Source organism: Balaenoptera borealis (assembly GCF_965194805.1).
Source record: "Balaenoptera borealis genome assembly, chromosome: 3".
NCBI lineage: Eukaryota > Metazoa > Chordata > Mammalia > Artiodactyla > Balaenopteridae > Balaenoptera > Balaenoptera borealis.
In genome coordinates, this window is record NC_138866.1 from 107,207,792 (window position 1) to 107,222,064 (window position 14,273).

Consider the following 14,273-nt stretch of genomic DNA (forward strand, 5'->3'; position numbering starts at 1 on the left):
CTGCCTGTCAGCTGATGGCTTCTTCCTTTTTTTCCCCTAATTCATCAATCCATCCCTTTTTCTTCTTACATGCAACTCATTCTGAGACTCCCTTGTTACAAGAGTGTTCTCCTATGTATGTCAGAAAGAATTGCCGGCAACCTCAGGTCTCTCTTGTAGCGTTTAGTGATGAGCGTTCAGCATTCAGCTATGGCTGATATACTTGGAAACAGCCGGGACGAGGAGCATCCTAAACCCTTTGATTTGTTTTTTTAACCTATATTTTTCTGTGTTATTCCTTCTTACTGACTTTATCACGTATGCAAAAGAGTGAAGAAATGGGGAAGATCATCTTCAGAAGTTACCATCAATCCGTGATATCAGGGAGCAAGTTTTGATGGTTACGTTTAGTCTGTTTTCCAACTCCTGCTTGCTCCATTTGGGTGTGGATACTTAAGGACATGGTGATGGGGAAGATGTGGCCCCTTAGACAAATTCCATTTAAGGAAAAGCAGTGGCCTGAGACCTAATTACCATAACTTCTTGGTTTTCAAAGATTGTTTTTATTTTATGCATGATTTTTACTTGCCTCATTTCTTTGACTCTACTTAAATAGTCTGGTATTATTACCAGTAACCACACATCAGAATGTGTGAAGGGAGCTAAAATTATAACAACTAAAATAAGAAAAGATATATTCAAGTTAAAGGAGCAAAAGAGGGAAGGGCCCTTCAAAAGGAAGTATATCGAGGACTCAATATATTGAGGACCTGTAAATGAAGTGTCTTATTTAAGCTTGCAGCTTTAGAGTGCTGAGAAGATGCATCTTAGAGTACATATTTTACTTTTAAATTGGGGATTGTATCTATAGATAAAATGTTCCCTAGAAAAAAATAACCTGGATTATTGTGACTAGTTAGGAAGAAAATCAAGTAAAGGAAACAGTGTTTATTAAGTCCCTTCATCTTCCTTTCTAGCAAGGGCTAATGCAAAAGAAATAAGATTAGATCTTACCAGTATCTAGTACATAATGGCACTCAAATGTTTTGAGTGAAAACTGCCTGCTCTTAAAGAGCTGTTGAGCTATTTGGAGTTGCAGCATCGACTTACTTGAAATTACTAAAGAACAATGCAAGACAATACACTATAAATACTAGGTTATAGGAAGCAGATTGAAATGCATTAGACATCCCCAAAGGTGAAGTTTTCCTTTGGTCTGGCATAGTCCCAGAGAGCTTCATGGAATTTTTAGATCTTGAAGGAAGCTTTTAAGGAAAAGTAGGATTTAAAATAACAGGAAAATGGAATTCCTGGGAGAGGGAAGGGTATAAATAAAAGGGATGAAAATAAAATGGATAATGTGTGTGTGTATGTTTTGGATGACAGGAGTGGTAAGTTCATATTGCAGGATAATAGAAAATAAGATTGAAAAGGTGAAGAGCCCCTTGATGAAAGCCTTTGAATGTCAGACTAGGGAGTTAAATTTCATCCTATGAGCCCAAGTCCCCAGTCTTTCTGTCAGAAGGAGTAACAGTTTCCTTTAGGCTCTTCTCACTTCCTAGTTTCTACATAGTACTGCAGAAGTTCAGAGGAAAGAGCAAGTACCATGGTCTCAAATATTTGGGGATAGATGAGCATTGAATTTGTCTTTGAAAGACAGCATACATTTGGGTTCCCACTATATGTGAGGTACTAGAAATACAAAGATGAGTAAGATGCAAGTGTGCCCTCATGTAGCTCATTAGTAATGGGGAGACAGACATAGAAACAATAACCACATTGCAATGTAGAAGTTCTAAATATGCTGTGGAATTACAGAGAAAAGTGTAATTGGGAATGGAACATGTCAAGGGAAAGCTTCATAGAAGAGGTAACCTGTGTACTGGGTCTGATGGATGAGTAAGAGAAGTTCCTTCCAGGCAGAGGGAATAGTGTGTTCAAAGATGCTGAAGCAGAAAAAGGTTTGTTCTATTTGGAGACTCCAACCTTGCTTGGAGTGCAGTGGAGGAGGAGAAGGAAATGGCAGTAGCAGGAAATAAAATTGATAGGCGGGTTAGACTCTGAATGAGCAGGCATGCTAAGGAACTTCGAGATTGTTTTATAAATCTTTGGTTCTTAGCCTTTTTTCTGCCTCAAGGCTATTGATGCACACAAAAATTACTCATCAGTAATCATCAGTGACTGATGGGGAGATCGATTAAGAGAAGCAAGGTTGGCTAGAGCAGTGTTCTCAAAGTGAGTCAGGGCTTCTGAGGTCAGTACTGTTCATAATAGTACTAAGTTGTTTTTTGCCTTTTTCACTCTCATTCTCTCAGCGTCAGTAGAGTTTTTCAGGCTGTATGATGTGTGATGACATCATTGCTCTGACAGTTAACAGACTCTGTGCTCGTGCATTCTTGTGTTTAAAATTTTTCTCAATTTTTATTTCTAGTATGGTAAATCTTGATAGATATAATCCACTTAAACAAGAGCTCTTTGGGATCCTTAATAATTTTTAGGACTGAAGAGGGTCTTGAGGCCAAAAAGTTTGAGAAATGCTGTAGTAGAGAAAAATAGTAAATAGGGTATGAAGGTAGTTGTCAGATTTCAGAGGACCCATCATTAGGCATGTTTAGACTTTATATACAGCTGATAATAGGAAGCTACTATAAATTGCTGGATAGAGGAATGACATAAAGAAAGGGGTCTTTTCATTTGAGATTAGACTGGAGATGAGATTGTAGTGAGTGTAGCAGGAAGAATTGATGAGGATAGCTCTTTTGGATGGGAAATTCTCTGCCCCTTCTCTCTGATGAGGATAATGTCACAGCCTAAATGATGAATTGATTGCTATCTGGATATAGGAAATGAAGGATGTGATACTTTTTCTAATTGGGTAATAGAGATTGGTTGGATCATTCAAAAGGTAGAGAATGTGTTTTAGATGGGAAAGTTGATGTCAGAGTTTGGCTGTGTCAGGTTGGAATTGTCTGTTAGTGGGACATAAAAATATAAATGTCCATTGTGCCTCCAGAAACATAGAATGGGCCTCAGGAAAGACGTCAAAATTATGAGGAAAATTGAACTGGAGAATTATTGCATAGATATAAGTATGGTATCTGTGAGAATAAATGAATTCTCCAAAGAGAGTGGTGAATAGTTCTCAACTATTTGCCATCCCAGTATATGTGAGGAACTACAAATTGCCAGTATAAACATCCTCCCTCTATTTTCTCCCTCCCTCTTCCGTCCAGTTCTCCAGTAGACATAGAGAAAACAGAGGAATAAAGAGGAAAACAGAGGAATAAAGTTGTTGGGGAGAAGGGAATGCTAAGCCGTAAAGATGAGAGAGTGTAAAAGAAATCAGTATAGGCACAATTTGAGATGTAAATGAGAACTAGAGAGAGGACAAAGTCATGATAGTAGTGTGGGAGAGAAACTCTAATTAAAAAAAAAAAAAAAAAAAAAAGGTCAGTTATCATTGTCAAATGCAGCAGCATCAAGGAACTGGTGGAGTAGGAAAGATTTTGCCAAAAAGGACAGATATGAGAACAAGGTCGCTAAAAAGTCAGGATAACGTGGAATCCTCAGAATAGGTGGTAAAATTCTCTTCAGAGGAAAACAACAACAATCTTTTTTTCTGAAGTAATGGAAGGAAGATACAAAGACAAGGTCATGTTAAGATAGAGAGACATGAAAATTGAGGCCTCATTCTGCATTTTGGCAGAATAACAGATGATCTCATCAGTAATAGCTATTGAACTTGCCAGTAATTAAGGAGAGAAGTTGTAAAGCATCGAAGGGTGAATTTTGTGAGAAAATTATGTTGTATTTTAAAGAAGTTCTCATCTCATTGAAGATTATGCCTAGGAATTTGAGGCATAAGCAGAAAGTAGTCAGTGGCCATGGATAAATTGGGGTATTCTTTTAAAAATTCTAGTATGTCAATTTTGCTTCCCCCCCCCCCCGCCCCCCAAATAGTTCTCTCATCCCTGGAAATAGGAGCAGGAAGAATGACTGGTTAGGATTATCAAGTATTGGGCTTTTCAAGGGTTGATTCATGGAGTGTCAATGGAATTAAGAATTGAAAGTAAAACAGTTGATCATCTTTTTTGGGGGAGAATGAAGTAATGAGAAAAATCAGTAAGGAATTTCCTAGCGGTCCAGTGGTTAAGGCTCTGCGCTTCCACTGCAGGGGGCACGGGTTTGGTCCCTGGTTGGGGAACTAAAAAAAAAAAAATCAATAAACTGAATACATTAGGAAGATTTGAGTGATTCAAAGGAAGTAAGTGCCATGATGATTCTGGGTGAGAGATGACAGTTAAAATTATCAAACATGGTAAGTACTGAGTTGGAAATGTTGGAGTTTTAATTAAAAGTGTTGGTTTAGGACTGATGGAAAGTAGATGATCATTACTAATCTGTAAAATAGTTTAGCTGTGATAATCCAACAAATCAAGAAAGAAGGAAATCTGTTCATTAAATTTAATTCAGGCTCAAATTTGTAATTCTCTTTAGCTGACACCAGGTAAATTGACCCAAATTGAAGTCTTAGAATACATTTTCATTTTGCTTCTTTATTTTAGACTGTTTTTGGTGTTTTTTTTAATAGTTTTTCTTTAATCTTTCATTTTATCTATCATAAAACAATGCCATTTATAGGTTTATTTGAGGGCTGTGGCCCAATTAATCAGTTGTGTTTATAAAAATCAACAAGTCAGAAGATACATAAAATATAAAATTTACTTTCTGATGTTATTGGCCTATGTTATAAATACTGAAGCAGAGTGATGGGTACTTGGAAGTTCATTATGCTGTTACTTTTCGGCTGTTCCATATGATTCAAATTTTGCATTATGAAACATTTTTAAAAACTTCTGCCTTAATGTTTTTATGTTTTTGAAGGTATTACTTTAATAATAGAGGGAGTCCCTGCTTTGTCACACTTCTGTTTTCTTATAGGAAAAATATAGGTTCTAAGGCCCACATACTCAAAATATATATATATATACACATACACATATATATATAACTTATACTGTACATTGTAATAGAAGACATAGTATTGTAATATCTAATCATTATGTATCTAATTATTATGTAACATTTTAATGGAAGACTGAATGCACTATTCTGATTTAAGATGCTGGAAGCACATCCCCTCTCCTCCCTAGTCCTTTGGGTGGGAAATTTTTCCTCTTCTTTCTTTGCTTAGCAGACGCTGAGAGGATCTCCTACTCCACATCAAGGGAGGAACAGCAGGATTCTTAAGCAAGTTTGTTTACCTTAGGTTTGTTGCTCCAGACATTAAACCTAGAAACTATCAATATAAAATAAAAATTGATACATTTGATTCAGTAAAAAACAAAAAACTTAAGGTTAAAAAAAAGAAAAAGGACAAAAAGATACCCCTTCCCCAAAAAAACTTCACCAGGAACTAAGTCAAGTCAAAACACACACTATAAACTAAGGGAATTATCTGCTAGATTACGGTATGTGTCTAAGGGCTAATTTCTTAATTTACAGAGAGCCCTTATAAATTAGAAAGAAAAAAATGAGTGACCCAAGAGCAAAATGAACAAAAGGCCATTAGCAGAAAATTCAGTGAAGTTCAAGCGGACATATCCTCTGTCTCATTGTCACCTGCAGAGGGTGAGCTTCTTACCAGAAAGCTTTTGCTCTAGTTCTCCCTCCCTCCTTGATGACTTTTCTTTTCTCATACCTTTTCACAGATACCTCTTCTTACTTTTGACTAGGTTTTACTTTCTTTTTTTACTTCCTGACTTATAGGAATATTGCAACTGCACAAATTTTCTCATATTCCCCTTTTCCTAAAGTAGGCACAAAGCTCTTTTGAGGATTTCCAAGTGTATTATCTATAAAAATGGAAAAACAGATGGTGAGCTGAAGATTCCATTTTAGCCTCTGCCCACCCTGTTTGTTTTTTAATATAGATCCTGTAAGAAGAGATTAAAAACTTCACACAGTGGTGGAGTTTTGTTTACACAAAAGGTGCAAGCAACACTTCCGAGGCTTTCATTTCCAGTCTCTCCTAAGAATTAGGATTGGTGTAACATCTCTGGGTTTGTCAGATAAAGTGGATATGGGCTGATGATATTATGAATACTCCCTGTGGTGGTTGTCCTATTAGTGATGTCCTCATTTTCTCCTCTCCCTTTGCTATGAGTAGTCCTTCAGTGGAAAACCTTCCCATTCTCCTTCCATCCTTGTCTCTGTTAAGTCCCAGGTGAAGGGCATTTGAGCACAGGTGGTATCAGTAATCCTAGGGCTTTGAATAATAACAGTAAGTACTCAATTATTTTTATGTCCAGATACTATGCTAAGTATTCTACATGTATTATATGCATTTTCTCTTTTAATTTTCTCAACCACATCATGAAATCCTTGTGTAGATATTGTTCCTATTTTACGTACATAGAAAATTGAGGTGCATAAAGTGTAAATAACTTACCCAAGGTAAGTTTATACCCACTCCAGAACCTGAGCTCTTACTTCAGATATTTGGTTGGAAAGTTAAAATTCAAGGTAAGAGTAAGCCTGGTGGACAATAGGCCTGGGACAAACCAGGGTGGAAGAAGAGCTAGTGATAAAGTCAGAGAAGCAGAAATAGACTTCATGATTCCTTAGAACAAATCCTGGGGATCTGTTCTTTGTACAGATTCCTTCTGTTTTTAGCCCCCTGTGTTTTATCCCATGTCCTCTCAATTGTCTGACACTTCCAATTTCAGAGCCTTTCTTGAGTTCTGTGGTGAACGAGCTTGCCTTTACCATCAAAGTTTATTAAGTATTTTCTTTGATATTTTCAGTAGTCAAGTTTTCTCTCTCCTGCCACTACCCTAGTTCAGGCCACTTTCATCTCTCTCCTGGACTACTTCAGTAGCCTTTTAACTGTTCTCTTGTCTTATCTTATTCTCATCTGTCTTTCAAGCAATTAATATAAATGTTTCACTGTCACTTTTTCTTTGGTTAGATTTTCAGCAGGGTAACCTTGCTGAGCTGCTTAAATATAAGTCCAGTGAAATTTGAACTAAAGATGCCTTTTTTTTTAAAGTTGTATTTATTTATATTTATTTTTATAAATTTATTTATTTATTTATTTATTTTTGGCTGCCTTGGGTCTTCGTTGCTGCACGCGGGCTTTCTCTAGTTGCAGTGAGCTCTTCGTTGTGGTGCGTGGGCTTCATTGTGGTGGCTTCTCTTGTTGCAGAGCATGGGCTTTAGGTGCACAAGCTTCAGTAGTTGTGACTCGCTGGCTTTAGAGCGCAAGCTTAATAGTTGTGGTGCATGGGCTTAGTTGCTCCACAGCATGTGGGATCTTCCCAGACCAGGGCTCGAACCCGTGTCCTCTGCATTGGCAGGCGGATTCTTAACCACTGCACCACCAGGGAAGCCCCAAGATGTCTTCTTTTATTATACATCTTTTACTGGGACAATTTCACTGGAAAAACATTCTTCATTGTTCTAAAACCTTTGAATTGCGTATAAAATAGGACATTCTTGAAAATCTAATACATGTGAATATATCTGCAGTTTCTGATGGTTTTAAATAGTTTTAAATAGGCCTCAATATTACTCTGAGAATGGGGTCTAAGTTCTGATAAACATTGAGGGTAAGGGTGTTTCAAATTGGCCGAAGTTGAAAGTTGTCTCTTATTAAATTTTCCTGATTTGAAATACTGATGGCATGTAGAAAGTCAGTTAGATTTTTAGTATTTTTAAGTACAGTAATTATTCTTAATAATAAATGAATATTACCTATAAGAAATTAGAATATAAAGCATGATGTATAATAGCTTATAATACATGTTTATTTGCTGGAGCCAGAATTAAAGGCATGTTGAAAGGATCCTTAAGTTTTTTAGCCCTTATTTTGAAAAAAGCTGCATTTCGTCTCTTTGATTCCCATTAATAATACTTACAATATAATTTCTTTACAATTTTAACTTAAAAAAATTACGAACACTATATGATTTGCCGCATATTCAAAATCAGTGAAACTTGAACTGAGAAGAAATTTTTTTTTTTTGTGGACACGCTGTGCTGCTTGCAGGGTCTTAGTTCCCCAACCAGGGATTGAACCCACAGCCCCTGCAGTGGAAGTGTGGAGCCCTAACCATTGGACCACCAGGGAATTCCCAAGAAATTGTATTATTTAGTGATCCTTTTTACCATAAGTAATGCAAAAACAGACTACAGCACAGGAATCAAATAATTCACGGACAACTTAAAAATATTTGTCTCCTGAGACTTCCCTGGTGGCACGGTGGTTAAGACTCCATGCTCCCAATGCAGGAGGCCCAGGTTCGATCTCTGGTCAGGGAACTAGATCCCACATGCATGCCATAACTAAGAAACCTGCATGCTGCAGCTAAGGAGCCTGCAAGCCGCAACTAAGGAGCCCGCCTGGTGCAACTAACTAACTAACTAAATAAATAAATATTAAAAAAAAAAATTTTGTCTCCTGAGTTCCAACTCAACTTTCTGTTTGAATGTCAAACTAAATTTCACAGTTACGAAGCAGACATCATTTTCTTCTGCAAACTTACCTTCCCTTACCAAATGTCTTATTTTTATTAAATGTATGGATCTTAAGTTTTAGAGTTCCCTGAGCCTTAGAGTCAACTTCAATTTTTCTTTTCGCATCATCCTCCACTTTTCACCGGTCACAAAGTTCTGTCAGTTCTTCATCTAAAATATATTTCACAGGACTTCCCAGGCGGTCCAGTGGTTAAGACTCTGTGCTTGCACTGCAGGGGGCACGGGTTTGATCCCTAGCTGGGGAACTAAGATCCCACATGCCGTGCGGCACAGCCAAAAAAAAAATACACACGCACACACATATATATACATATATTTCAGATAATGTTTTATATAAGATTTCATTGAAAGAAAGTGTTGCTGTTTTTAGAAGTCTGTATATTAATTTTGTATCCTGCAGTTTTACCAAATTCATTGATGAGTTCTGGTAGCTTTTTGGTGGTGTCTTTAGGATTTTCTGTGTATAGCATGTCATCTGCAAACAGTGACAGTTTTACTTCTTTTCCAGTTTGGATTCCTTTTATTTCTTTTTCTTGTCTGGTTGCTGTGGTTAAGACTTCCAATACTATGTTGAATAAAAGTGGTAATGGGAATTCCCTGGTGGTCCAGGGGTTAGGAATCCGCACTTCCACTGCAGGGGGCACAGGTTCAATCCCTGGTCCAGGAACTAAGATCCTACAAGGCACACTGGGTGGCCAAAAAAAAAAAAAAAAAAAAAGTGGTTGAGCATCCTTGTCTTGTTCCTGATCTGAGAGGAAATGGTGAAATGCTTTTCACCATTGAGTATGATGTTAGCTGTGGCCCTGTCACAAATGGTCTTTATTATGGTGAGGTATGTTTCCTCTATACCCACTTTGTTGAGAGTTTTTATCATAAATCGATGTTGAATTTTATCAAAAGCTTTTTTTGCATCTATTGAGATGATCCTATGATTTTTTGTCAATTTGTTAATGTGGTGTATCACATTGATTGATTGTTGCAGAGCACGGGCTCTAGGGCATGCTGGCTTCAGTAGTTGTGACACGTGGGCTCCAGAGCACAGGCTCAGTAGTTGTGGCGCACGGGCTTAGTTGCTCTGCAGCATGTGGGATCTTCCCGGACCAGGGCTCGAACCCGTGTTCCCTGCATTGGCAGGCAGATTCTTAACCACTGCGCCACCAGGGAAGCCCCAAACAGTGTATTTCTTGAGTACTTATTAATTGGTATTGTAATTAAACATTTAACAATGTTCTTTGGCTGGTCATTTTCATACTTACCATTAGCTATATAAACTGTTCCTTATTTCTTTGTTATTACTGGGTCCCCTGCATTTCTCTCCCCCCTCTCCCCTACATCAAAATTATAGGTATCAAAATCTTGGCATATCACTTTTGAGATGTTTTACATTTCTGTTCAGGATATTAACACTTTAAGCAGGTTTTGTTATTTTTATTTTTGGTCTCTCTTGAGTCTGTTCTCAAGTACACTTCACTCTTCGAATGACTAAGAATTACAGAATAATTGGGCTGAATTAATGATGTTTTATCCTATAGTTGAATATTTGGAGTTGTAGTAGCTATTTCCTTTTGTTAATTTAAATATTCTTTTGTTAATTTAAATGTTTAATATTAAATATTTTATTTAAATATTAATTTTAATAGAAATCTAGTTAGAATAATAAAATGTTTATAGGATATGACATAATTTATTTTCCTAGATAATAAAAGCTTCATTTTATTTGGACTCTATTAATTTGAAACTGTGTGTTAATATGTACTGAGAGGTTTTGCTCAAATTTTAGGAAGAATATTTAAACTACTTAGAGTACCTTCTAGGTGTCCTTGAATACATTAATTTACTTGTAAATGATATGTTATAGATTATTACTAAAAGAGGACCATCTGAGAATCTAGGTCATACTTCATTTGTTTGTCTGTTTTTCATCATAAGATTTAAAATTTAGAGATTCAGACAGAATGCCACAATTTTAAATTCTGTATCCTTAGCTAGCTTTCCCATAACCTGTTTTTTCTTTAATAGACTCTAAAGAGACAAAGGAAAGAAAGTCTTAGGATCATTAACAAAATCTTCAGCATTTGCTTTTGTGGTGATGGTGGTAGAGGGAAGCAAAAAGAGAAGCAAGCATTCAGGAAGATCATTCTGTGGTTAAAAAAAATTAAGATCTGTTGATGGCTCCAAAGTATTAGTGGGAGGGAGGCAGGCATTTCTTCACTATTATACTCTTTTGTCCCTAGCTTTAGTGAACATCCAGAATATTTTGTTGGCTAAGATTCGGGAAATGAATATACCACTCAGAATGCTTGGGAATAGTTAAAATATTTGCGTATTTGTTGTCCCACTTCTAAAATCTCTATAAAGGTTGTCATTTCCTACTTCAAATGTTTGAAGCAAGACATGATAGGCAGTTGTTATCATTTGGAAATTTCAAGACTAAAACCTGAAATCATCTATTTGTAGAAATCTAGGGTTGTAGAATGTATTTCCCAAATACATATACTTGTTAGTGCCTTGGTTTCTTATTGACAGTTTTATAGTGGGATTACTACATTGACCAAAAGAGGATAAGCTATTTGTTTATGGGATTTTCTGGTGAATATATTTCTGCACTGAATTTGTCTGGAGTAAAAGAATATATAGGTCTCATTTAAGAAGCATTGTTAGGTGAAAATCAGACTTTCAGAGTGGTCTGACAGTTATTCAGAATGTAAATATTCACAGTGTATATAAACTACTGGTTTAAATATCAGACCTTCCAAGTGGTATTGAAACACCTTGATAAAATATTATCTAAAAGCAGTTAAAATCATCTAAAGCAGGGATCAACATACTTTTCCTGTAAAGGACCAGATAGTAAATATTTTAGGCTTTGTGGGCCGTATAGTCTCTGTTGCAAAGATTCAACTCTGTTATTATAGTGCAAAAGCAGCCAAAGACAGTACGTAAACAAATGAGAGTGACACCCAATAAAACTTTATTTAGAAAAACAAGCAGGGGACTATAATTTGCCAATGAGTTTCAATTTGAAAAATGTACTCTTTATGGGAACTCTCTGTACTTTCTGCTGAATTTTTCTGTAAACCTAAAACTGCTCCAAAAAAAAAGTCTATTACAATTTCTGGGACTTCCCTGGTGGTCCAGTTGTTAAGACTCTGCGCTTCCACTGCAGGGGGCGTGGATTCGATCCCTGGTCGGGGAACTGAGATCCCGCATGCCATGCGGCGCAGACCGGAAAAAAAAAAGTCTATTACAATTTTAAAAAATGTCCTAGAAAATAAGAATAATTTAGAAACAAGTAATGATCAAAACCTCCATGGCAACTCTTGGTTTTCACTGAGTGATAAAGCCACTGGATGACTAACTCATAAGTACCAACTGTCATGTATGCTTTCAGAGGGTCTAAAACTGTTCTGTTTTACAGGGATCTTTTTTAGCACTTACTTTATTCATTGATTAAAATAAACAAAAAATTGTGACATACTGTTACTACATTTGGTAACATAAAGATCCAGAGCACCTTCTTCAACACGTTGTTGGAGAAATTGCTGATTTAAATGATCCTGAAATAGTAATTCCTGAGGAATTTTTAATTATGCTGCTATTCTGTCATTGCTATGTTAATTATTTTGTTTGAGTTTGCATCCTACAGTACTTATTTTTCTTCCATGAATATACCAAGGAGTATGCTTTTCAATAAGTCAGCTAAAATATTTACAGTCATTGGCTGTAATATCTGTGTAATTCATCTGATAATTCATTTGAAAAATTCATTTAGACTGTGTTGCAGCTGACTTAACTTTTGAAGCTTAAATATGACTATAACGTATATATCTACTTTTAACCTTTTTATTGTGACATATAGTGCATACAGAAAAGTACATAAAACAGAGATGTCCAGTTTAACAAGTTATCATAAAGCAAACAGTGGAACTACCATGCAAGTCAAGATATAGAGCATTGCCAGCACCCCAGAGGCCTCTTATATGTCCTGTTACAACTATAACTCCTTTTATCCCTAGGGTTAACCACAGTCCTCATTTTTATAGTATCCATTCTCTTTTCTTTATACATGTACAGCTCTAAACAGTAAAGTTTAATTTTGCCTATTTTTAAATTTTACAGGTTGACTCATATAGTATGAATCCTTCAGTTTATGACCATCATTTATACTGTATTCATTTTAGCTACTCAACAAAATAAAATGGCCCAGGTAGACTGAAGTAATGGAATATTGACCTGTGTTAAGCCTGTCTTCAGTAAAACTGCTGCATGGGTGACCTGTCAAAACATGTTCGGTGCCTCTTCCTGCCCTTAAACTGTATTTTCTATAATGCAGGACACTGTTGCAGGTGCATAATGACAATCAGGATGGGTGACAAAAAGCATAGCACTTGGCTTTGAAAATAGATTTCTCATTGACTCTCTGAGATCTTGTATCACCCTGTAAATTTTATGGTGATAAGATTGGCTTTGTTGTATTAAGATTAGCTACAAAGATTTTTAAATGTGAGTGTTGTATACCTATAGTGGATACATATAATACACATACATACTTGTGTTTCTGACTGAAGAAACACTTTAATTATCTAAAACATTTGATTTTATAGAAAAAATACTTTGTTTTTCAGGTGAAACTTCCACCGATGATGGAAATCATAACTGCTGAACAGCTGATGGAATATTTAGGTTAGTGTTGAAAAGTGAATGATTTTTATATCTCTTTCAAAATAAACCAAAGTTTTCAAAGCTAATATATTACCAAATTTCACCTTTTTGAGGCTATTTTTAAGTTATAATTTTTAATCTCTTAATTAAAAATTTTTATCAGTATGTTTCTGTTCTTGGATGCCTTCTTTCTGACCAGCATTAAAATTCTTTAATATAAATAGACTAGTGACATCTAGAAAACAACAAGGTACATATCAATTCCTATAAACTACAGAATGGGAAATGGCACAAAAACTCTAACATTGAATGTAGGGAGTGTTTTAAAATATTGAGTAGACTTGAATTAAAACCCAGGAGGTGATTTAGAGCAGTGCTACCCAAAATATGATTCATGGACCTCTGCCAGTCTATAAAATGTTACTTACCAGTCTGCAGTGAAATAGAGGCTTATACTAGAGTGTACAACGTTTTATTAGTCCATCTGAAATTTTTTGATAGCCAATTTTTCTTGATGAAGGAAGCAGTGTATTGAATTGCATTCTTATGCAAGATTCTTATTTCAAAACAGACCATAATACACAGTTTGCAGACCAGTTGCATTGAGTAGAACTTGTTTACAGAGCAGGTTGTTGTATGTCACCCTGTGGTCTTTTACAATTTAGCAAATAGGAATTTATATATTTATACTATTTATACTACTACCAAATCAGAAATCTTAATCCATATTCTTACGGTTGTTTACTAATTAAATTTTTATTTTAAAAAATCTTATTAGCTGATTAGTTTATTTATGCCATTCCAGACAACTAGCTAACTGATTTTTTTTTTTTGTGAGGGGTAGGTTTAGTGAAGTAATTGAGATTAGAGCTTTTGGAAGACCTTTTTCTTTATGTAATTAATGTCATTTAATCCCGTTCACTGGCTAGGGAAACTCATAGTTAAGTGTAGATTACTTTGAATATCTAGATGTTTGGAAATAGAATTTCTATTAAAACCTCTTTTACTCTAGCTTGGTGATTCTTAAACTTTGTGATTTCTAAATTATATTTCATGGAAAAGGCTGAAATATGCTTAGTGCTTTTGATGAACAG

General features: G+C 35.8%; 1 protein-coding gene across 5 annotated transcripts in view; it reads left to right on the plus strand.

The window, feature by feature from the left end:
• MINDY2 (MINDY lysine 48 deubiquitinase 2) overlaps positions 1 to 14,273 on the plus strand; it is a 122,999-nt gene that overhangs the window by 25,148 nt on the left and 83,578 nt on the right. For all 5 annotated transcript variants that reach the window (XM_082388114.1, XM_082388110.1, XM_082388111.1 and 2 more), the window contains exon 2: positions 13,143 to 13,200. In XM_082388114.1, the coding sequence (XP_082244240.1) occupies positions 13,143 to 13,200 (58 nt within the window). The remainder of the gene's footprint in view (positions 1 to 13,142; positions 13,201 to 14,273) is intronic.